General features: G+C 31.5%; 1 protein-coding gene across 1 annotated transcript; it reads left to right on the forward strand.

Moving 5' to 3' along the window:
• Nucleotides 1–5,029: 5,029 nt before the first annotated feature.
• LOC109007664 (transcription elongation factor TFIIS-like) lies at nt 5,030–10,126 on the forward strand. Its single transcript, XM_018987431.2, has 3 exons — nt 5,030–5,442; nt 5,628–5,801; nt 8,930–10,126. Exons 2-3 carry the CDS (start codon nt 5,646–5,648, stop codon nt 9,872–9,874), a joined length of 1,101 nt encoding a protein of 366 aa, XP_018842976.1. The 5' UTR covers nt 5,030–5,442; nt 5,628–5,645; the 3' UTR covers nt 9,875–10,126.
• The last annotated feature ends 16,666 nt before the right edge of the window (nt 10,127–26,792 follow it).

Genomic DNA, 26,792 nt, shown 5'->3' on the forward strand with positions numbered 1-26,792 from the left:
AAATTCAAAATAGAAACAACTATGTGAGCCCACAACTCAAGATACATCTAAAGAGGATGCTTTTAGTTATTGAACCAATTCACATAGAAAATATAAAAACTAAAAAACTAAAACTAAACATGATTTTGAAAACAACTATTAATAAGTATTTTTTTAATAACACTATAAAAACAGAGCCACTCGTGGGGGCACCTAGAGTCGGCTCAAGAGTAAGGCCATTGCTTAAGGCCTCACCGTATGCAAGGCTCCCAAAGTGAAGATGTTTGGTATTTTAATTATTTAAAAAAACATAAAATTATTTTATTAAATAAAAATTTAAATAATTCTTATATTTTTCAATGTGTGCAAGAACTATGATACTAAATTTAATATTTAACACAATGAATAATTTATATTTTTAAATAATTTTTCTAAAATCTTGCTCAATTGAGGCACAAAATTTACAACAAAGCCTCATTTTAAGTTATTGCATTAAATATAAACTCAAAAGCTTTTATTTAAATATTTTAAAAGTGTCTCATTTAAATTTTACCTTAGGCATCAAATTATATTGAGCTGTTCCTCATACCTCGTGGGGTTAATTTCGAGAACGACGCAAATGGTTGCCTTGTGTACAAGATTGAAGAAAAATAATAGCAAAAAATCATAAATATACAACTCCTTTTTATAATTATGTTTTTAATTAATGATATTTTTTTAAAATATAACTTATAATTAATTATAATAATGCCATTATTTTATAAAATCCATTCAATTTAAAATATGATTATTAAAAAAAAAAAACAAATAAACAAACAAAAAACTTCAAATAGTGTTAAAGGTTGTTTGACACATGGGAGCCTCCCACTGTATTTTAAAATAGTGGCACAGTCGCACAATGGCTCAAGTCTCCAATCACTTCTTAAAACAAAACTAGATATGGTTGTCTTGGTATCTTGTTCTCTCTCTCAAATCCTACTCTTTTTTCTTCTATGTTGTTCCTAAAGTATGAGTAATGTTATGTATAATCGTAAAGTGTATAAATATCGTGTAATTATTTTAAAAAAGAATAGAATCTCCTATTAAAAAATTAATTTTCTTTTTATATAGATTCTGTATTTATTTAATTTTTTTCAAAGTAATTGTATGATACTTACACACTCACGATTGCAACTATCATTTCTCCTAAACTATATCCCAAATTAATCATTTCAAAACATGGGTTAGAAAACCGGTTTTAATTACCTCTGTAAAGAACCTGCTACTCTTATGCAATCACAAGCTAGAACACCATCCAGATACTAACAAGAATGCATGGAAAGAATGACACAAGAATAACCCCGGAATGATCAAGATTTCATTGTAAATCTTATAGAAGTATTAAATGTCACTAACTCTGTCTAGGAAACCATTTCCTAATATCCCATTTCATTAAACTCATACCGTAGAAAATAATCAATAAATATTCTATTTAATATAAAATCAATGAGTGCTCATAACTTAGATTATTTAAATACTAAATACATATTTTCACTTTCAGATTTTAACTTAATATAATACTTAGGCAATATCTAATTCTATTAAAATAAGTCGTGAAAACCTCAATTCTTAAAATAGGTTTACTTTCTTATAACTAACATAATTATTCAATCTTACAATAAATTTAATAAATACTAATATAATTTAAATATTCTTAGCATATTTCTTTATTTTTTAGTTATAACTGTAATATGATAATTTATCAAATCTGACAAAATAACAACAAAATTTATTTTAATTAAACTTACATATTTAAAATTCAAATCTAGGTTAAACTACTATTATAATCTAGCAATAATTTAATACTAATATCATTTTATAATTTAGTTAGGACATCATATTGTATTTAAATGTATTAAATAACAATGAAAACTTATTTCATAAAATATACTCATTATATAATTAACCCATTTATTATTTACTAATGAAATCTAATTATAAAAATTAATATTTAATACTATAATTAACTTCCTAATATTTTTTGTAAAATATAGATTTATGGGTTAACATAATTATTTAATTAAAACTAAGCCCAACTTAAAATATTAAATCCAGTCCAACTTAAAGTAACTAGGGGTGATAAACGGTCGGACCGACCGTTTCGGTCTGGATCGGGACCAGACCAAAATTAAGACCGGTCGGTCTCGGTCCACGTTTTAGAAGACCAAAAAGCTTCGGTCCAGTCCACGGTCCAGGATTTTTCCGGACCTGACAGGATCATATCGAATGAAAAAATAAATAAATAAATATTTTATATATATTATTTATATAATAATTGTACAATTAACAATATAAAATTTTAAATATGTTATTAATACTTGTTAATATTTTATAAATTAACAATATTCTATATATATCTTCATCTAACCTATCACTATTAACAATATAAAATTTTAAATATGTTATTAACACTTGTTAATATTCTATGAATTAACTAATATATAATATCAATTAGTTAATTATATAGTAATTATATAAATTAATAATATAATTTTCATCTAATTTATTATCGTTGACCATATAAAATATTTTTTTTATTGAATTTGTTAGATAATCCACATTAATAAGTCACTTAGTTTAATCTAGTATTTTAAATAAATTTTTTTTATTAATTGATTTAAAAAAAGAAAAAAAAAATTAGGCCTAACCGAATGGACCGACCGGACCGATAGTTACCGGTCCGGTCCCTATAGGTGTTCAGTCCGATCCGGTCCGAAAAAATGATGAACCGAAAATGTTCGATTCATCGCCGGACCGGACCAACCAATTTGCACCCCTAAAAGTAACATACAATTTTCTTTAATAACTAAGCCCATCATAAAATTAAACCCAGCACAATCAAGCCCATCTTGAAAGGTCAGGATTACTTTGGTCAAAACACTTAAAAGGGTTCAAAACCCTTACCAGATGGATGGCTACGCAACAAGAGGCTTTAGTGGCAATATTTTAATTACAATAACATATGTATGTATTTTTTGAGAACTGAAAGACCTAAAAGCAAACTTAAGCAGCAACATTGATTCTAGAACCAAAGGGCTACAAGACATGGCTTACCCAACAAAAGCAGAGGACGCACAGTGGGAGAAGGCAGGGACAACGTGGGTGGCTAAGTTGAGATCAATGGTGGCAAATGTGGTAGCAGAGTACTGTAAGAGGGAGGTCGGTGTTGTTAGTCTAAGAAGCAAAAGAGAAATAGAGAGAGAGCGAAAGGATTCACTCATCGAGAGAAGGAATGTGCGATGGTGGGTCTGGTGAAGATAGACGGCGGCGGAAGCTTCTATGAGTGATGACGGAGCTGTGAAGTGAGATAGGGTGTTCGGTGTTGTTAGATAGAGAAAGGAACAGAGGAGGGAAGGGTTATCTCGTGACGGAGGCTTGTCGAGAGGATGTGCGATGGATGGTGGGTTTGGGTGAAGATCTACGGTGGCGGAGCACTATCATAGGCCTCTATTCATGGTGAATTATAAAGAGAGAGAAGAAAAAAAAAAAAGAGAGAGAGAATTAATTTCTATGGTGCTCACCGAAAAACAAATGAGCGAAGGGGGAAGGTGAATGTGGCAATCGTGGCTTACCTAAAGAATGTTTTGCACGGTAGTTCTAAGTGGCTAGGCTGACAATGGCAGTAGCTTCGAGCAGGATGAGGTACAAAGGTAAATGGATGAATGTTGGTTCTGAGTAAGATAGATGACAGATCAAATTGTGGAAGTAATTGTGTTGTTACGTGAGGATTTTCTGTGATTGAAATCACATATGGGGAAGGGATAAATAGGTGGAAATCGTCTTGTATGTGTTTAATTCAAAGTGTTTCAGAAAATTTACAGAAGAAAGACTCGGTCATCACACCGAAAATAGAGGGATAACGAAGGGGGTGGGGTGAAGTGAAAAGTAGTTTATTTGTAGTAAAATTTGATGTAGTTTTTCACATTTAGACCCCATTTGGATAGTGAAAGTATTTTATCTCATCTCCTCATTACAATTTTTCTAAATTCATACACAAAATATAATAAACAATTTAACTTTTTAAAATCTCAAAATAACAATAGTATTAAAAAATAATAGTATAACAATATTTTATTCAATTTTCAACTTTTATCTAAAACCATCTTATATCATCTCATTATTTAAACCGCACTTTAGGAATGATTTGATAATTCACTAGAGACTCGGTTAGTAATGTTTAAAGATAAAAAATTAATACAGATTTTAGATTAAACATTTATAATAATATTTAATAAATAAATACTCAATATTATAAAATAAATATAATAATAATAATTAAACGATTTAAATTTATTTATACATACTCTCAATTAGGATCGTATGTTACATGTACTTGGCATTACTCATATAAATTAGTATCTCAAATTATAAAAATATTAATATATAATTAAATTTTATTTTTCAATAACATACTGCACGTGATCGTGTAAAATTGTAACAAAAGCAAGTGACATAAAAGAAAGTGTAAATGAAAATAGAAATGATATGATTCATTATTAAGTAAAAAAATATATAAAATCATTTATTAAGTATTGAAAGCTGGTTTGAATTTTGAGATGAGATGAGATGATTTTAAATAAAAGATAAAATCTAAAATATATTATTAGAATATTATTTTTTAATATTATTATTATTTTAGAATTTAAAAAAATTAAATTGATATTTAAAAAAAATTAAATTATTTATTTTATTTTATATAAAAATTAAAAAAAATTATAATAATAAAATAAAATAAAATAAAATAATTTTAGAATTACACGGGACCTAAATCTTGATTAAAAAAGATAAAATTTAAAAGAAAAATATTTACATCAGCCTACTATTCATCACACACTCAACACACTTAGTATATTGAGGTTTAAAAAAAAAAAAAATTAAATATATAGTGTGTAAAGTGTGTAGGCTGATGCATATAATTATCCAAATTTAAAATCAAAATAGGCATGTGCCTGTAGAAATCAGCCGTTGAATTGCTGGATCATTCTGACTAACCCAAAATCCTACGCGGGACTAGGATGAGTATGACACTATCACCAGTTCCAGAAGTGGAATCTGGAAGACAGATCTTGATCCCAAATCTGCAAGTATCCGTGCTTACGCGTGCGTCAACAGAGGCCGTCGATCTCTCAACACTTTTTATCGTGCCTATCTTAATCCCTAATCTGCAAGCATCCGTTCTTACGCCCGCGTCCCGCGTCTACAAAAGCTGTCGATCTCTCAGCTCTCTTGATTGCGCCTCCATTTGTATACGAGACAGGAAGCCCTTAAAAAACTCTCTTGTTCGGTGAGTGCGTTATAATTGAAATCCACAGAGACACGGGCAGGGGCACGCACGGAGGCTAGGATTCTGGTTTCTTGAATCACCGGTGAACAAGAAAGAATAACATTTGGCTAAATTCTTAGCCTTTCCGACGGCTGATCTAGGTGAATTTTTACTACGTATCTCAACCCCACTTTTTTAGGTGTATTCTTGTTAATCTTCTTGTTTGCGAACGAGGGTTTTTTTTTTTTTTTTTTTTTTTTTTTTAAGTTTGGTCAATTCTTCGTATCATTTTATTGGATTTATATTCACTCTATTCACTATTTAGTTATTATTTTTCAATTATAAGCGAAAAATCTTGGGGGTTATGGAGAGAGAGCTGGTTGCATTGTTTGAAGCAGCGAAGAAAGCTGCGGACGCTGCGGCCTCCGCTGACAGTGGAGTCGAGGAAAGTCGATGCCTTGATGCCTTACACCAGCTCAAGAATTTCCCTGTCACTTATCATGTTCTTGTCTCCACCCAGGTGCTGTTTTTTTCCCCTCAAATATTTTGGTTGCATTGTTTGAATTTTTTTTCTTTATATGGATCCTGAAGGCAGGGCAACATGGATACGCGACCCTACTCGCCATAATCCTCAGGTTGTTTCAAAAAAATTTTAAGAAAAGCAATGGAATCAGTGGGGGAACCAGAAATTTATTTCTGGGGCCGAGCACCGTGCTAAAAATGTAACAAGATAATTCTTGTATTCTATTTCTGGAAACTTTACCATATAGAAAAATACGATAGAAAAATTCAAAATAGACCTGAAATACGTCTAATATAATGGTTCTCACTTCAGATTTTGGTATGATAAATGGTGTGGTGACCTTAAAGACACCTATTTTTGAGCTCGCAAGAGAAAAGAATGCAGCGATTGCCGATCGTCCTTTCAAATGGCCCCCCTCAATGGAAAATTGACTTCATTAGGGCAGCACAAGATTGAGAGGTGGAGATTATCTTAGAGTTCTTTGCGACATTGTATTCAGTAAGAATGTCAGGGGATTCCGGGGATAAGATGCATTGGAGTCATTTTAAGAAAGGTAACTTCACTGTTAGATCATTTTACCAAGCTCTAACGAGTCTTGGATTGACCATGTTCCTGTAGAAGAGTATATGGCAGACGAAAACTCCTTCAAAAGCGACTTTTTTTTTTGTTTGGACAGCATCATTGGACAAGATCCTGACTACAGATAATCTGAAGAAGTGCCGGGTAATTGTGCTTGATTGGTGTTGTATGTGTAAGAAGTATGGAGAATCGGTAGATCATTTGCTTGTACATTGTGAGGTGGCCAGAGTAATGTGGGATGATTTTTTCACGAGAGTCGGTTTGTCATGGGTCATGCCTCTTAGATTGGTGGACTTCCTTGCAAGTTGGCGAGGCATTCAGGGTAACTCGCAGGTGGTGGCCATTTGGCGTATGATTCCTATTTGTATGTGTTGGTGTATTTGGAGGGAAAGAAATGCAAGAAACTTTGAAGACTGTGAGAGAACAACAGAGGAACTAAAACTTTTCTTCTTTAAGACATTGCTTTTATCGGCGGGAACCATTGCTTGCAACGGTCTTAATGTTCATGACTTTCTTTGTTCGATTGTAAACCCTAGCTAGGTGTTGTCTCATGTATACTACCTGTGTACCTGGGCTTTGCCTTTTTCTATTAATAAAACTTCTATGATTACCTATAAAAAAATATATATCATGTGCCAAGAATAATCTATCATTAAAATAACATAGAGACACTAATACAACAAAAAAAAAAAAAAAACATTTAGACCATCTAAAATTGTAGTTTGCACCCTTTTAAGGACGAGGATGGGAGACTTTCCTAAGCTATGCACGTTTTGAGGTAGGTGATTTTTCTCAAGTCAAATATTGGCACGACAAATGGTGCTGTGAACAAAGCCTCAAAGAAACATTTCCTGACATTTCTGAGTTTGTATGGGCGAAAGATGTTTCAGTAGTTGATCTATATTCCATCAGGGTAACTGAGGGCACCATGGATAAGATCAGTTGGAGCCCCTTTATGAAAGGTAGATTCACAGTTAGATTGTTTTACCAAGTTCTAACAAGTTAGGGCATGACCACTTTTCCATGGAGGAATATATGGAAGACTAAAGCTCCTCCGAAAGCAACTTTCTTTGTTTAGACCAATGTTTTGAATACCGTACAGGAAGTCGTACCGGTCAAGGCACTGGAACAAAATATTTCGGTACCAGTACCGTTTCGTGTACCGTTTCGGGATAGTAGATATATGAATAAATTATATATATAAATATATATATAAATTATATTCTAAAATAATAGCCTATATATGAATAAATTATATATAAATACATATATATATATATAAATTATAAATAGCCTAGTCTGAATTGAGGGTCAAAAAATAAGCTTGTAGTTTGAAAAAATGAAAAAAAAAATAAAAATGGAAGGCCGAAATTGAGGCCGGTACTTTGAGCCAGTACGAAACGTATGGGGTACCTGTATTGGCCCAGTGGTCGGTACGGAAAATTTTGGCCGTACCGGCCGGTACAGTACGAAATTTAAATCAGTGGTTTAGACTGCTTCTTTAGACAAGATTCTTACTACAAACAATCTGAGGAAACGTTGTGTAATGGTGTTGGACTGGTGTTGTATGTGTAAGAACAATGGGAAATCTATAGATCACTTGCTTCTACATTGTGAGGTGGCCAGGACCTTGTGGGATGGTTTTTTTGCAGGAATAGGTTTATATGGGTCATGCCTTGTAGGCTAGTGGATTTTCTAGGGAGCTGGAAAGGACTCCAAGGCAATCCACAAGTGGTAGCAATATGGAAGATGACCCCTATATGTATATGTTGGTGCATTGGGAGAGAAATGATAGGAGCTTTGAGGATCACGAGAGGACAATGAATGAGCTGAAAGTTTTCTTCTTTAAAGCCTTGTTCACATGGGCGGGGAGTCATTGATTTTAATGGACTTAATTTAATGTCCATGATTTTCTACTTTCGGTTGTAAACCCTAGTTAGGTACTTCTCATGTATACATCCCTTGTACTTGGGCTATGCCTCCTTTTCCTATGAATAAAATTTCTTGATTATCTTAAAAAAAAATAAAAATAAAAATAGTTTCATCTAATAATAGAAGATGGAAAACAAACAATTGCTGAGTACCTTCATTTTGGATTATCTCTCTCTCTCTCTCTTTCTCTCTCTCTTCTTATTCTTCTTCTCCTTTTTTTTTTTTTATTTGTCGTGGAAAAATTATGAAGAAGTGATTCGGAATCTTATTACTTTTGAGTATTTTCACTGATGAAAAAATACTCGATGTCCTTACTGAACAGTTTCTTGCTTCTACTTATTTTCCTAGAACTCTTTTAAATCGCTGCAGTTATCCTTGAGCAAACATCATATCAACCTGTTTCTTGCCCGTTAAAGCTATTGTCAATTCTTGCATTTGATCCCACTATGGATGATGGAAATTTTATTCATGGTTTATGTTCAGATTTGAATGATTGTTAGAGAAGAATATTTTTTCCTGGTCTATGATTGTTAACGCTGCTGCGCTTTATCACCTTCGATTTGTTTGCTTGAAAAATTGAACTTGACGATTTTTTGTGTTAATATGAAATTCAGGTCGGGAAGCGTCTTCGACATCTCACAAAGCACCCTAGGAAGAAAATCCAATCATTGGCTTCTGATCTGATTGGGATCTGGAAAGATATAGTTATAAAGGAAACAAACAAAAACAAACAAAATGAAAGCTTGGATGATGATAAGGGTTCTGTCAAGACTAATAACAATGTGAAGACATCTTCTGTGAAAGTTCAGAAGGTTCCAAAGGTCGAAAGCGTCGAGGTTGACAAAGTCTCAAGGTCAGATGCTGTCAAGGCAGGGAGAAAAGTTCAAAATGTTAATGTTGTTGGTAAGACTGAGAAAAATGATTTAGCTGAAAATGCTGAAGTTGAAAAGATAACCAAAGAGAAGAAGCAGAGTTCTGGAGTGAAGAAACCATCAGTAGGTCCTGGTGCACCACCGAAGCTTATGTCAATGATTAAATCTAATGATGCCATGCGGGACAAAGTGCGAGAAATTCTTCACGAAGCTTTGTCTAAAGTTTCTGGTGAGGCTGATGAGGATATTCAGGATGAAGTGAATGCATGTGATCCGATTCGAGTTGCTGTTTCTGTAGAGTCCGTTCTGTTTGAGAATTGGGGCAGTTCTCAAGGGGCCCAAAAGGCCAAGTATAGATCAGTAATGTTTAACCTCAAGGATGCTAACAACCCAGATTTTCGGAGAAGGGTACTTCTTGGACATGTCGAACCAGAATGGCTTGTCAACATGAGCACAGCAGAAATGGCAAGTGATAAGAGGCGAAATGAGAATAGGAAGATTGAAGAGAAAGCGTTATTTGATTGTGAGCGTGGAGCGCAACCCAAAGCGACAACTGATCAATTCAAGTGCAGTCGATGCGGGCAACGCAAATGCACCTACTACCAAATGCAGACACGAAGTGCTGATGAGCCTATGACAACGTATGTAACATGTGTAAACTGCAATAACCATTGGAAATTCTGTTAGTATTAGTGTCTCTTACAAGATGTAGCCATTTTTTATTTATTGCCGTCGGGAGATGAATTAGGAAGCTGCTCGTGTGATCGTGTGCTTCAGCGCTAGTGCAGTCAAGATTCTGAAATTTCAGAGTAGGAACTCTTTAATATTAGATTTTAACGATATCTTTGTAGGACTTTTGGGTTTAATTTGATGGGACTATTGGATCAACATATTTATTTTGGTCGTTATTTCATGTTTTGCTATTTCTTTGGACGTCAATCAATGTGTTGATACAAAATTGTATGCTAGAACTCTGCGGTTTCTTGTCTCTTTTCGTCGAAGCTTTTATTAGTGATTCGGAGTAAAGATTTTAAGGTAATTTTTTCAAGTTGCTCTCCATTTCTCCATTTCTAAGTTAAGCATGTAGCCTTCGCACATGATTGCCATTACTTAGGAGTGGGCAGCAAGGGCCCACTACCCTGTCCCCCCTCCCCGCAAGGAAGACCCCTAGTGAGGGTGGGGGGCATGCTAACCCCAGTGGGGCCCTGCCCCCCACTCATAATTTCGCACCTCTCCTATATTTAATATAAAAAATTATATTTTTAATATTTATATAAAAAATTTATATAAATATATTGTATATAGATATATAAATATATTGTATATATTGTTAAAAACTTGAAGTTGAATTCAAGTTAATAGATTACTTTGGCTTCCCAGGCCAGTAAGTTTCACATTGCTTAAATATGACTATTATATTACATCGATCTCCTATATAAAGGTTGACCTAGGTGTTGTGCAAAAACATTCACACCAATGATGACAAATTAAAGTAAAAGCAAACACGATCAAGCACACGGCACACTATACGTGGTTCGGTAAATTGCCTACCTGTAGAAATCTTATTAATCAGAAGAGATTTCAATCACTCAATTTCAACTCACACTGTTTAGGACTTTTTTACTCTCTTACACTATATGCACTCATTTGAAAATTGTTTTCTCTCAAAATATGCTGAAATTCATACAAAACAAGTCAAATATAACATAATTATAGTAAACGTGATGAAACCCTAATCTAGCAAAAATTACGTTCTTCGCTCGAGCGGCATGTCGAGGCGCCTCGAGCGACATGCCGCTCGAGCGAACAGACAATGAATATTGGTTCAAGTGGGATGTCGAGCGTGGCTCGAACGAACATTAAGGTTTGGGTCTCGCTCGAGCCCACTGTCAAACGAATATCAAGCAAACTCACGGGTTGAGCTTTGCTCGAGCGCCATGTCGAGTGAATTATCTGTTTCTCAATTTTCTGCTCACAGACCAGTCTTTACATGCACCCCAACAATCTCCCACTTGGAGACTGGGTCTCCACATGCCAGCCACCGTTTCCAGCCAAATCCTATAATCTTTGCAGCTCACAGCTCACAGCTCACAGCTCCCGCTTCAAGCTAGAAGATGCATTGAAGTCAAGCTCGACTTAGTTAGTACATTTACTGGACAACTCACAACTTCCATTGCACTAGGAGTATTCGGTCTTGAACCGATCTTGGCAACCTCAGCGAACTTTCCCAGGCTTGGCTCTTTAGATCCGACCTTGGCTCTTGATACCAGTTGTTGTGCAAAAACACTCACACCAACGATGACAAACTAAAGTAAAAGCAAACACGATCAAGCATATGACATACAATATATGTGGTTCAACAAATTTTCTACGTCCATAGAGTTGGAGAAATCTTATTAAGCAGAGGAGATTACAATCACTCAATCTCAACTCATACTCTCTATGATTTTTTCGCTCTCTCTCAAAATGTACTGAAAGTCGTACAAAATAAGTTAAATATAACATATTTATAGTAAACGTACTGGAAACCCTAATCTGACAAAAATTATGTTATTCGCTCAAGTGACATGTCATATGAACATTGACTCGAGCGGGGTGTTGAGCTTGGTTTAAGCGAACACTAGAGTTTGTGTCTCGCTCGAGCCCTCTGTTGAGCGCATCTCAAGCAAACTCACGGGTTGATCTTCGCTCTAGCCCACTATCGAGCGCATCTCAAGCGAACTCACGGGTTGATCTTCGCTCTAGCCCAATGTCGAGAGCAAATCGAGCGAACTCACGGGTTGAGTTTTGCTCGAGCGCCATGTCGAGCGACATCGAGTGACTCTTCGTTTCTCAATTTTCTGCTCACAAACCAGTCTCTACATGCACCCCAACACTGGGAGACCAAGGCAATCTAAAATACAACTCTAATGAGTTTATATTCTTTTTGAATGTATAAATTTTAATTTATAATTTTAATTATATTATAATTTGGGTTTTAAAAAAATTTTAGACCCAAAAAGAATTTATAAACCCAATGGATCTTTGGTTTGAGCAGGAGGCGGGGTAGGGTGTAGTTTCAACCCCACCCCCCGATACCAGGGCAGGGTTGGAAACCCTCACCCCGTATGGTGCGAGGCAGGGTGAACCGAGGCGGGGTGTGGGTTCACCCCGACCCACACCATGCAGGTAGCACCCCTACCATTACATTATGAATATGATTGCAAATGAACAGAGCGTTTCAAACTCGGCTTGTATATACCCAATTTAATTTTGTTTCTTTTAATAAATACGATGTAATGGTCTAAATATTAAATGAGTAAAACTTGTATATACTCAGTTCAAAGTTTGTGAGCAAAGCTCGCATAAGCTTGACTTGCCTCATTCGAGCTCATTTTGATGCTCATAATACGCATTATATATGTATGCTTTATATTTATTACATATTAGTTGTATTTTATATATTTAATTATCTGCTATTAATTCATTTATGGTTTACCTTATTTAATATATTTATTTACATTCCAAAAATGTGTATTAAATATTTTATATAGTTTTTTTTATAGATGGTTTTTCCATCATCCAATCCACAACAAATCAAATCAAGCCTAACAAAAAGAAGTGAACACTTTGCTGACGTTATTTATATAATTCGACCAGAGGGCGAGTCACTTTGCTTCGTATGTTTTATTTAATTAGTTATCTATATTTAGTTGTGTATTTTATTACAAGTTGTATAATATACCAAGCTATTTTATGCTTGTAATATAAGCTATTTTATAAATTTAGTTAATTATGTATTATATAATATAACATTAGATCAGTTTACAAATTAATTTTCCAATTGATGTATAGATTATAGCCTATTGATGTAATTATAAATGAAGGAGTGATTGCACATTTGTTTGAAACAATTACTAAATTAACTTTAACTAATTAACTATACTTTTTATAAATAAAAAATAGCATAAAGTAAGTTGATAGTATTTTTCTTTAATTAAGGAATCATATCATTAACTTTGCACACAGTATGATTTTCATGAAATTAGAAAAATAATAATATATATTATAATTTAGAACTATCACTTATGACTTATAGTTGTATATTATTATATTATTATATTGTAATATATGTACAATAACTTATACACTATAACTACATAATTATATCATATGTTTGTAATACACTTTTAAATATAATATCTAACAATGCATGCTATAATATATTCATAATTTATATTTAATAATAATATATTATAGAACTAGAACTTTTGACTTATTATGTTATCTATATATGTATATTAAAGGGTTGAACTTATCACATTTATATTAGTTTTTTAATTTACAACTGTAAGTTAATTTATATTGTAAAATGTTGTATCATAATTATCAAAATTATTTGGTTGAATAGTTAAATTTTTAGAATTTATTGTAAAATTTAAAAATTTTTAGGTTAATCAAAAGAAATGAATAAACTTTTCTATAAAAAATAAAAGAAAAAAGAATTCAATCTCGATTGGTTTGTTTATTTTGGCTTGAGTTCTAGTTGAGTTTGAACAATAGTAATGGTTAGCGAGCCAAGTTCGAGTGTGGATATTTAGGTTTTATTTGAGTTCGGACGAGTAAACATGTTAAGTTCGGATCTATTGGTGACGTTGTCAATGTCAAAGATCTGAGCCCATTGGTTGTAGTTAATCGATTCTTTTCCTTCACACTCCTAACAGCTCTGCTACTATCTTCTCTTCACAATTGCGGATCAACCAGTCCATTGATGCCAATATGCCATAGCTCTTCTTTATTATCTTGGTTTATCTCTGCTTCCAATCAATCATCGAGCTGAGACCCAACTTGCACACCTCGCTGCCAAACCCAAACCACGATTCTATACCTGTTTGCCAGTCTTCAAGGGAAGTTCAATAGGTCTTGCACATTGAATCAGATAAAGGCGTTTGATTTTACTTTTGAAGACTGGGGAAGAAGAGAAGAGGTTGGGTGTTTTGGTGTGGTGAAAAAATTGTGAAAAACTTTCATATTCGCCTGTGGAAGGAACACAATTTCTTTGGGGGGTGAGGGGCGTTGGTGGTAGAATTAGCAATTTTTGGAACAATCTATGAACTCGAAACATTCATAACAAAATTAATAGATCAAGTGAAATGACTTGAGTTAAAATTAACCAACGTAAGAGCACTCTTATTAAAATAGTCAAAGTCAAAGTCAAGTTTTAGCTAATATGACATGAATGTGCCTTCTTATTCTATAATCTATTCATATCCAATCTTCATATTGAATTATTCATTTATTCATTATATAATAATAAAATAATATTTTAAATAATTTATTTTTATTATATTTTACCAATCTACTAATTATATGTTAATTACTAATCATATTCAAATTAAATTATTGTTTAAAAAATCATATTTTCAATGATCATTTAATGCTAATAATCACAAACGTCTAATTAAATTCATTTACAATTCAATATAAACGTCTTAATTACAAATCAAATTTTTATATTTCTCATTAACTATATTACAAATCAAATTTCTATAAAGGGGCTTTTCGTTTTGTGATAGAAAATGTTGAGAGGAGAGAGAGAGTGTTTCAAAAGTAATAATAAAAAAAATATTTGGTTCATCTACAAACTCAATTCGACTTACAATATGAATTGCAAAACTTTAGTTGGTGGTGGATATCAATGGATAATACTCACATTAATTAGTAATGTGAGGGAGGGCCACATGGAAACAGAGGAAAGTGTTTGAAATTCCATGCATGCTCTCGTTCTCGTACATGGGCACGTGCTACGAAGGGTCGTTGCCTCCAACTACTCAAACATGACACTTCGTCCACTGCTTAGCCAGCTGTTAGGTTAAGGAATTCTATTCATCAGTACACATTATTTATTTTTATATTTTATATTTATAATTTTTTTTCATAAAATGTGTAGATATTTTTTAAAAGGTGTAAGATCATGTAAAATAGTAAATAATAATTGATGAAATTTTTTTTTCATATTAAGTACATACGTTGATCACATCTCCTAATTTTCTTGTCTGAATTCTAGAGTTTATAGTTGAAGAGAAACGCTAAGATAAATCCTACAATACTTATTTTTACCAATGTGAATCTCTCGTAAAACAATTTTCAATATATACTATATATGCAACCTACCTTACGTGCATTTTTATTTATTTTTTTATATGAACCTTGCGTGCATTTCTATTATGACTCTAAACCTAATAAGGGCTCTAGCTAGTCCAAATATGGTTTTCCATATTCCATGCTCATTGAGAAATCAATAATGCTAAATACAATCTTAAAATATAATATACAAGTCTTATGCACTCATTTAAACAAAAATAAGGTCTACTATTAAAAAAGAAAAATGATATTTACAATCTTGAAGTGTGCAATTCCTATATATTATTCACTTAAAAAAAGTGGATAAATCTAAATTTTACATGAAAAAATTATTGTTTTAATAATTGTCTCCACTTTTTTTCAAATTGAGTACTTGTTATTCTCGCAGGATTCTTCTAAACACAAAGATATATAACCAATGATTAAACCATATAACTAATATAAAAACTCAACTCAGCTTATATATTTAAGTTGAATTACATATAAACTCAAGATTCTAATAACTTTGCAATTATTATCTTTATTGTATTATTTCTCTTAATTTAATAATGAGAATACTCTACGTAGTTAATAAGATAATAACTACAAGTACATAGAGTACTCAAACAGCTACTAGCTATACGTGTTGTTTGAGTAATTATGAATATAATAGTTTATATATGAATATACATACCATAAAAAAATATTTACAAAAACAAAAAGTTTTTGTCGAGATTATAAAATGTAATACCAAGAACATGTTTTGTCAAATTAAGTAGCTCGAGAATAAACTTAAACTAATGTGACCAACATCTCATTTTCTCTCGATTAGTTACGAGTCTTGCTTTTACTTTTTAAATCTTGAAATTATGTTTAAAATTGGCAGATGATTTTTAAATAGAGCCCAATGTTTTTAAGTTTTTGAAATATTTTAAATATCTAAAATTATTTTAAATGGGGTATTTTAGTGTTATTGAACCAAGCCCAATTTTGAAAGTAAGCCTCGTTATATTTTTAGAGCCCTAAAAATAATATATAGTTTTAGCAAATCATTTTATTTAAATGGTTTTAGTTCTTTAAGAGTATTATTGAGTATTCATTATTTTATTTTATGTTAAAAAATTATATTTATTTGTCTTAAAAATATTTAGTAAACTTCATTATTTTATTTTATGATGAAAAATATTATTTTGGGAGTAGTAAAACAAAGTTTGATTTTAAACATAGTCATATTTAATATTTCTACCTATTTTACTTAGTTTATTTTCATCCCTTCTAAGTGTTTAAATCTACACCCTCATATTAAGATTAGGGACCCCTAGATGAAGGGTTAGGATTAAATCCCCCAAGAAAACCCTAATTCCCTCATTTTTTTCCCTCCCCTTTCTCTCTTCCCTTTAGCAGTCACCCCCTTCCCCGTGACTCTCCTCTCCCTCGCCTCTGCAAGCCGCTGCCGCCGCCGTCGACCCCACCATCCATGATGTCGTTGAGTCTCGCAGGCGATGAACCCCTTTCCCCTCTTAGCCTTTCCTTACCCTAGGATCTCTCTCTCTCTCTCTCTCTCGCCATCGTCCACCACGAGCACGCCATCCACACCTAGACCACCACCACACGACACCACAACCAAGCCTCTTATGTCGAGCACCACCCCTCACCGTCCAGAAAAACAAACCCCACATCGTTTTCTTGGCCTCTACTTTGCCATGTCTCTAACCTCATGCCACCGTGCACTACCACGCCATCGTCGAGCTCTTTTGTTGTAAGGTTCATGAGGATGTGTAGTAGTGCAATGTGTGTGTTGAAAGGAATGTATGTGCAGCAGCAAAAATTAGTTAAGTGTGGGAATTGAGAAGTTGGTGTCATAAGGAACTTAATATCAAAATGGTGCATTGGGAACATTAATGAAATGGTGCGCAACAAGTAAAGGAAGAAGGCGTTAATAAAATGGTGTGCAGCAATTTAAGGAAGTCTGAAGGCGGGAACGTGTAACGGAAATAACGGATTGAAGGCAACAATTATATTTCAATACGGTGTCGTTTTGTTCATCTTCTTCCGTGTATAAATACAGTGTAATTCATCAGATTCATTCATTCATCGTCTAAGTTAAAGATTGTTTCATTTCTTGTAAGGACGTTCAAGGTTCCTCGAAAACCTTATTCAAGAATCAATAAAAGTTGATTCTTGATTTTATCTTTGTTTTGTGTGTGTTGGGTTTTTCTAGCAAGCTACGTACTGGTATCTTATATTGATACCTTACATTTGCCGTCGTACCACCACCGTAACCAAGGGAGGCTGCACACCCTGTCCATCCGTACATTCGTCGCCTACACCACCACTGTTACTCCATAAGCGTAAGCAGCACCACTACTCGCAACCGCCATGAGCAGCAACCACTACAAATTCCTTCTTGCGCCCAAACCCCAGTGTCACCACTATTCAGCCCACCTCAGACCATTGAAGTCGTTGTTCAGCCCCTTACCTCGTGATATAAATTCTATCCCTATGTCTTGAGGAGTATTATGTTTATGTAGTTTGTATGAATGTTGGTGTTGTGTTGAGTACTCGGAAAAATTTATATTTAAATTATGTATCGAATGAGTTGGATGTGGTAGACTGAGGAGAAGCGGGATATGGTTTGTGAAGTTGTGAATTGTGTGAAATGCTAGAAGCAAGTGTGTGTTTGTGTTGAAGATGTTGGTTGTGTGGTTTATGAAGTGTTGGGATTGTTATCAATGCATATAAAGCTTATAAAGTTTTGTGATTGTGTCGTGTTTGGTTGGTGTGTGAATGGTGTGGGGAGATGCTATATAATTGTATAGTGTAGTGTGATGATGGTTTAGGTTGAAAAATTGTGAAAAACATGTCAATTGTATGTGTTTGAGAATTTGTGAACCTATATGGCTATTTGAGTGTGTTGCATATTGAGTTTAAATGGAAGATGGATTGGATATGTGTTGTATTCATGGTTAATAAGCTTATTGATTGAGAATAATGTTTGTGAAGGTTGGGATATTAGGGAGCCATGTGATTGTGTTGTTTATTATTTATTGGGTTTAAATGGATAATGAGTTTAAGTGATGTGTGTATATTAGTTTAGTTGAAAAGTTGGCTTGATTTTACTTGAATGCAATGTCTTATGGATTTGAATTACATGGGGACCATGAGGTTGAAGAATTGGTAAGATTTTAATGTTAATCTTGAATTTCATTTGTATTGAGATGGATTGTTTGGAGTGTTAAAATTTAACGATGGAGTTGTAGTGAGTTGAAAGGCATGGTGATGATGTTGGTTTCTAAATGGACAAATTTGTATATCTCAAATGTATTTCATATGGATGACAATTGTCAATTTTAATTAGATTATATGTTGATCTTAGGTGATAAAGTGTTACGGAAATTCAGCTCCTAGATTTTAGTTTTCCTTTATTTTAGTTTTCCTTTTACTGCTTTCCGAATAAGGGAACTAAGGCATTGACTTGCCTTATTTTGTTAGTTTAAATTTGTTAAGTTGGCGCCGTTCGCGTGCGTTGTTCACGTACTTGCGTTCGAATAAGTAATGTTAATTTATTTCCTTGTAAGTTACTGCTATAAGTTGGGAAGAATTATTGGAATAAGGTAAGGATTATTACAGCAATTAGTTGCAGAGGTGGGTTCCCTCACAAAACAAACCAACATTTATCTTCTACTTATTCACCATAGGTAAGGCACGCTGGTTGGATCCAGCGTCTTTTCCAGTAGACCCTCCAGTTACTCGCTCGCTTGCTCGTGCTCGTAACATAAAGGGAGTATGACACACTATGTTTGGTGGATCACAAGTGTGTATTTGGTGGATTGTATTGATATGCTTAGTTTGCTTGTATTATGCATTTGGATGTGAAGAAATGAATTGGGATTTGGGTTAATGTGGATTAGATTAGGTACGGGGGAAGGGTATTGTTTAAGAACTGGTATTGTGACTGCAGTTGGGCTTTATGATAAAGTGGGATTAAGTTGTAGGCTCGTGAATAATGGTTGGAAATTGAAGAGAAGTATGGGAGCTCACCTTATTAGTTTGAAAATGAAGTCGATATTTTAGATTCGTAGTTAGGCTTAAGATGTATGGCAAGGGTTATACTTCAAGGATTGAATGATGACATGTGTAAGTGAAATGAGATGTATATTTTGAATACCTAGGGGTGTAAGTTTGTACAGTTAGGAATCTTATGGATGAGTATGCAAGTAAATAAATAATGAAGGTTATTTGGATAATGGCTAGTCTAAGTAAAAAACCAATTGGAGGTTAAAGCCATGAGGGAGAGAATGAACTAAGAGTTAGGGATAGTTTAATTATGCAAGTTCTACGTTTGGTGTTCTTGTAAATGAAAAGGAAATGACGAAATGTTGTGAATGCATGTAGGTTGTCATATGACATGGACATGAACAGACTGGATGAAATGTGCATAGTATGGAGTACAGGTAAGTATTACTGTCATACTCTTCTAAAATTTTTTAAAGATATGAAAATGAAAATGAAGGTCTTATAAAATGTTTTTATGAGAAAATGTTCTTTTATGAAATGAAAAGAAAATTAAATGTTTTCTTAGAATGAAAATGCTTTATGAATCTATGCTAAGGTATTAAGGTTTAAGTATATGTATGTAATGACCTTATTTGACAGCCCATTTTTAAGCACTCAATAATAGTTGTATGCATGTGAATAGATGTTATATGTAGTATAAATTGTATGTATGTTCCATGAAATGAATGCTGAGGTTTTATGTTATATGATTATGAAAAGATGTTTTATGAAATGAAAGAAAATTACTGAAAATAAATGAATGTTTTAATATATGAAACACCATGACTGATGAATAAATGATGGTACCAAAGGACTGAGCAGATTGCAATACTGAGTAAGTAGTACTGGTAGTGCACCTAGTGTTGCCCTTTGATTGAGGGATTCTCAACCTGCCACAAGCGGAATCGAGTTCGAAAGATCGTTAACCCCAACACACAGGGTGTAACAGTGTGTACCGGCCAAATGAAAAGCGATAAAATTAATTGTATGCATGAAAGGTTTTAGTTTTACAAAGGAAAGTACAAGGTGGGAAGTGTTTTGAGGAATGAAAATCTTTTTAAAAAGAAAAACCACACCTTGTAATGTTTTAAAAAAAAAAGAAAACGTTTTATGTAAAGTATGTATATGAGTGAGAATGCATGAATGAAACTTGTGTTAATATATTTTTACAAATATGAAGTAATGCTTACTGAGCATTCGGCTCATTTTGTTTTTATGTGTGCCCCACCCAGAAATGAAATGAGGACGGAGCATCAAGACATACATGGCCTAAGAAAAAAGTGACGGAAGCCTAGACCTTTCGTGTGTAATATATGAAATCTTATTTTGTAAAAGAACTTATATTTTAGTTTAATGGTTTCCGCTGCAAAACTCTCTCTCCTAGATTTGTAAATGTAAGTTTTAAATTTTAACTGTAAAATCTTTTATATCTTGGGAAGGAAATGAAAAAGTTTTAAAAGTTCAATAATTTCAGTCTTGTTTTCTAAAATCATTTTCTAAAGTCCCACCAGAAGGACAGGCTACAACCAACGAGTTGTTTCTTGAGTAAAAAATAAAACTTGGTGATAAACTGGAACTTGACTTATACTCAGATTAAAATTAAATAAATAGAACCTGACCACTTATTTTTTGTTCGAATTTGATTCGTTTATGTTCTTATCCAAAATATAGTGACCATTTGTAGGTATGTAAATAAACAAAAGTATTTGACAAGCTACTATATATTAATTAGCACAGTCGAATAAGGCTCTGTTTGGATAGTGAAAATGTTTTATCTCATCTTAACTCATTTTATTATTAAAAACTCTATGTACAGTCATTTTTACGTACTCCTTGCATACTCTACTAATATGATTGGCTGCGTCACTTTTTTTTAATATAAAATAATTATTTTGACCAATCGAATCAGTGGAGTGTGCAAGGAGTATGGAAAATTGATTGTATATAGCAGAACTCTTTTATTATTACAACATTTTCAAATTTCTGTATAAAATATAATAAAGAATTCAAAATTTTCAAATCTCAAAATAATAATAATATTAAAAAATAATATTTTAACAATATTTTATTTAATTTTTATTTAAAATAATCTCATATTATCTTATTATTTAAATAAGGTAGAAGTCGTTATTTACTATTTACTAAGTCAGAGAAAATTATACTTTTAGTATTATTCGTGTTACTCGAATCTTTATCAATATAATTATTAGTACATATTGCATAAACTAGATAAAGATGCATATAAAATTCTTAAGTTTACGAGTTTATCTGTAAACAATTGTTGATAAAGTCACGAGATATAATATAAATAATTTAATGTATTTACAAAAATTGTTGATAGATATATAAACTATAACTTAATAATAAAAAATTCGAATATAATTTCACAGCGTACCATCCTCCACGGCAGAGAGCAGCTTTTCATACGTCGTCACGCGTTACTAGTAGAACTTGGGGAAGCGTGGAATGGGGTGCAAACTGCAGTGTACTGGCACGCATCACTCGTTAGAGGAAAAAGAAAGAGAAAGAAAAGCTGCTGTCACGCACTCATGGAGACAATCAAACGTGGACTTCCCACTCTCTCACTTCTTTGAAAGACGCTTCAATTCAGCAAAATTGTCTCCCACGGCCCGCAGTTGACAGAGCCCCACACAGAGAGCTGTGAAGCAAGCATCCCTGCCCCTGCCCTCGTGCAGTAACTCGGGCCACGTTTATAGTTTTACAAGTTTTTTTTTTTTTTTTCCCCTAAACAAGTATATTTATTTAGAAAAAAATGATACAAAAAGAGGAATAGGGTTCCTAACAAACACTTCAAAATAATAACAACAAAATAAAATGGTGAATAAAAAAGAAAAAAAATAGATTTTTAAGATCAATTATTTTATCTCAACATTCAATTATAAATATTTTTTAATTTTAACTTTTTATCTAATTATTATAATTTTTTAAAACTTATTAATAAAATATAAAAAATAATTTAACTTTTACAAATTTTAAAATAAAAATTATATTCTAAGAATATAGTAATTTTATAATTTTTTTACTAATTTTTTTCTTCTCATATTTCAAAACTTTATAAATGTCTTAATTTAAATTATTTTACTATTATTTATAAATTATCTCAATACTATTCGCATTTAATCTCAGGTAATCTCACCAACATAAACAACTGCACTTTTTTCTGAAGCTCCTTTTTTGTTTTTTTATGAAGAATTTTTTCTGAAGCTCCTGATAGCATACAAATGCAAAGTTGCTACGTTAAAGTGATTATCTAATCAGTGTGTAATTTTTAACGTGTGGTGAGTGGGGGCGTCCATCCAACTCTTATCTAATCGTTAGCTTCCATTTAACATGCCCAGCCAACCCGTCTCGTCATCAACCACCTCTTTTTTTTTTTTTATCTTTTTTTTTTCAGAAAATAATATATAATATATTAAATATATCAAAAGTCATAAATACGGATAGAGTCCAACAACTCCAATTCAATCATTAGGGAACAAGACATGGGATAAAACATAAATTAGAAAAGAATAGAGCTACTCTATCGCCTTATTCTTATCACTGGACGTACCGTCCATCATTTTTTTTCATATTTTTTTAATATATTTAAATATTTTTAAAAAATAAAAAAATATATCAATACATTTAAAATCATTTTCTTAATCACTAAGTAAAAAAAAAATATATTTTGATCAGCGATCAAATGGAGTGGACAAAATAAAGAGGCAAAGTAGCCTTTTTCATTAGAAAATACACTAATAAAAGCACTCCTAATGACTTTTGTATTATACAAAAAATATAAATAATTTGAAGAATTGTTTTAAAAAGAAGCTCCATCTGATTATGTAAAATGAATTGTAAAATATAATTAACTACAATACCCCGCTACATGTAGCGGATACTGTTCATCCTGTAAAAATTTTTATATTGTTAATATTTCATTTACTCCTAATTTTTATTTACTTTGATTTTTATCATATATGCAAATTATTTTTATTGTTCATCATTTAAGACACATATATTTCATTTTCTTCTAAAAATATCTTGGAATTATTTTTAAACCAATTTTTTCATATTTGATTTTATTTTTAATTTTTATTTGGCTTATATATTTTTGTTTTACGTGTATAGGACGAAATTATTTTACATTGTACATAAAAATAAATTGTAAATATAAAAAAAATATATGGATACTATAAATTTATTGGTAGAAATGACATATTTAAAAAGAATAAAAAAAATACTTAAATGATATGGACAAAAAATAGATAAGTTGATGGATGACATATTGTAAAAGTCAGTATGTAAAATAAAAAAAGTAAATTTTAGTGATGTATTTTAAAAGATAAGATAAAGAATCTATTAGGAGTGCTCTAAGTTGATCTGATCTCAAGTATTTTATCTAAAGTAAAAATTAGTGCCGTTTGGACACTTATTTCAGAATATTTATAAATAGTACTTAAATTTCAGGATACTTAAATTTCAGAATATTTATAAGTAGTACCTAAATATGTATCTAAAATAAAAATAAGAATATTTCAGAATATATATAAATATACTTAAATAGTTTATAAATAATAATAAAATAATTTTAGTTAAGATGGTTTATTAGATTTTGAAAAATGAGAAAGAAAAAATTGAATAAAAATATTATAAATTAAAAAATTATTTGAATATAAATTTTTAATATTATTTTTGTTTGGAATTTTAGAAAAGTTGCATAGGGTTTTGCATTTTATTTGATAATTTGAAAAAATTATAATGATTAGATATTAATTAGATGAAAAAATTAAAATCTTAAAATTAACAAATATTTTATATTTAAATAATATTTATAAAAAAAATATTTAAAAATAATTATATTCCCAACTACCACAGATTTTTAAAGCCAATTCGGTGGTAGCTTGTTCACGTAGAATGACGTTTTGTAATAAATTGTGTCGATGTGATTGTTATTGAACTACTCTTGCCGCATTGCAAATTGAAGGAGGGTGAAACTCCCAAAACTGGATGTTAACAACTTAACGTCATGTCCCTTTTTTGGTCAGGTTTCACCGATTTACGTTTTCAGAATTGGACTCGTAAAAATTGAGGAAAAGGATACTAGAAGAGGGTGGTTTTGGGCTTGAGAGTTTTGGATAGAGAAATTTCGGGACCTAAAAAATGTTTTGAATGAGATTTTTATTTTTTTTATAGAATGATTAAGAAAATATTTTTTAATGATATTGTGAATTTTTTATTTTTTTTAAATGTTTATGATGATTAAAAAAATATAAAAATAAAAAATAAAAAAAAATATACTATTCTGGATTTTTTTGGGTCCCGAATTCGGGATCCGTAGAGTACTCTTTTGGATATCAAAATTAATAGAGTATTTTGAAAATTTATAAATAATGAGAGAGTTTAGAAATCAAAGAATTTTCTCGTATTTGTAAATTACTATTTATACCGGAAGCTTGGGGACAGATCGTGCCTGTCTCGTGGAGTACATGTTCTCTGTACTGTTCCTTTCGTCAAAGTTCTTTAATGCAACATGCTTCTTGAGTAGTTCGGGTAATAGTGTCATTAAAGCGACGTGGTTCTCCAATTTGCCTTACTCTGCCGATATTCTTGGTGGTTTGTCGATGTCACCTTGTTAGAAGATCGAGGATCCCCTTACTTCCCGCTTGTTTGCGTGGACAAATACTCAAGGGCTAGAAGCTGCTCGAGAGATCTCTAAGATAGTGAATCACATCCCCTGCAATATACTTTTACATGAGATTGCGTTCCAAAAGAGTCTACTCATAAACCAAGCCGAAGAATCTATTTATTTTAGATTAGATCTTCATTTCTTATTCTCTTAATTATTCACTTTTAAGAAAAGTGAAAAACCCTTAGAGCATCCTCGTTGGCTTGGTCAAAGTTGAAGGATGGGTAAAATTTAGATAATCTGTGTCAAAAAGACTCTACATTGAATCAGGTATCTTTAAAACAAATTGGATTTCAACTATAGTGTTTCACCAAATATAGCTAACTATAATTGCTTCATCAAACATTAAAATATTAGTTTCTCATTCCAAGTAAACAAATTAAATTAATTAGAATATAATTAATTTAACATTTAGAATATAATTATTATTAACATTTAATAATACTTTTTTTAATAATAATTTAATTAGAGTATAATTATTATTAAAATTTAATAATACTTTTTTAATATTAATTTAATTAGAGTATAATTATTATTAACATTGAATTGGTAGAACTATAAAATGTGATAAAATTAAATTAAATGAATTAATTAATAAAATAATAATATTTTATTATTATATAGAGAGTAAATGAATAATCCAATGTGGAGATTGAATTTAAATGGAATAGACAAATGTAAATTCATGTGATATTAGCTAAAATTTGAAGATGCATTTGACCAATTCAATGAGAATGCTCTTAGAGCATTCACATTGGCTTGGCCAAATGGAAAAATTAGCTAGAATTTACATAATTGATGTGAAAAACACTCCACATTTGATTGATTAAATCTAAAATAAGATGGACTTCTGTTACAGTAGTTGTCTAAAGATGGAGAATCACAATTGATCACCAAACATTAAAATATTAATTTCTCACTCCAAGCAAACATTAAAATATTAAATATTAAATACTATTTGGTTTGTAATTAAAGAATTTAGATAGAATTTTATATGAGTTTAATCAAATATTTTTTGTTATTAGTATTAAATGAATTTTGAAAATATGATTTTTTTAAGATTAATTTAATTATAATATAATAATTATTAATATTAAATTAGTAGAATTATAAAATGTGATATAAATAAATTAAATAAAAAATTATTAATTTAATAATATTTTATTATTATATAGAGAGTGAATAACTAATTTAATAAATAAATTGAATTTAAACAGAATATACAAATATAAAAAATATAATATTAATTAAATTTTAAAAATGTATTTAATCAAATCAATAAACACAGGAGGTTAATAGTAAGAATTTGAAGACGAGGCGCGCGGGGCTGCGCATATTGTCCGTGCGTCGGGCAAAAGTGAGATCTAGTTGGCCACGACGGTGGAGTTGGACTTCCAAAAATTTTGACATGACATGTGTTAACTGTTCAGTGATTCTGGACGAATTTATTATAGAGAAAGAAAAAATCTACGCAACAGGAAAATGATGCATATCTACCGAAATGCATTCCGACTACTCCTCCTCGTCTCGTTGTTGTTTTTTTTTTTTTTTTTCAAGATATAATTTAGATTAAAAAAAATCTCAATTCATCTTATTTTATTTTATTATTATAATTTTTTATATAAAATATAATAAATAATTTAATAAACAATTCAATTTTTTCAAATCCCAACATAAAATATAATAAACAATTCAATTTTTTCAAATTTCAAAATAATAATAATATTAAAAAATAATATTCTAACAATATTTTATCAT

Source organism: Juglans regia, chromosome 12 (genome assembly GCF_001411555.2).
Source record: "Juglans regia cultivar Chandler chromosome 12, Walnut 2.0, whole genome shotgun sequence".
Lineage (NCBI taxonomy): Eukaryota > Viridiplantae > Streptophyta > Magnoliopsida > Fagales > Juglandaceae > Juglans > Juglans regia.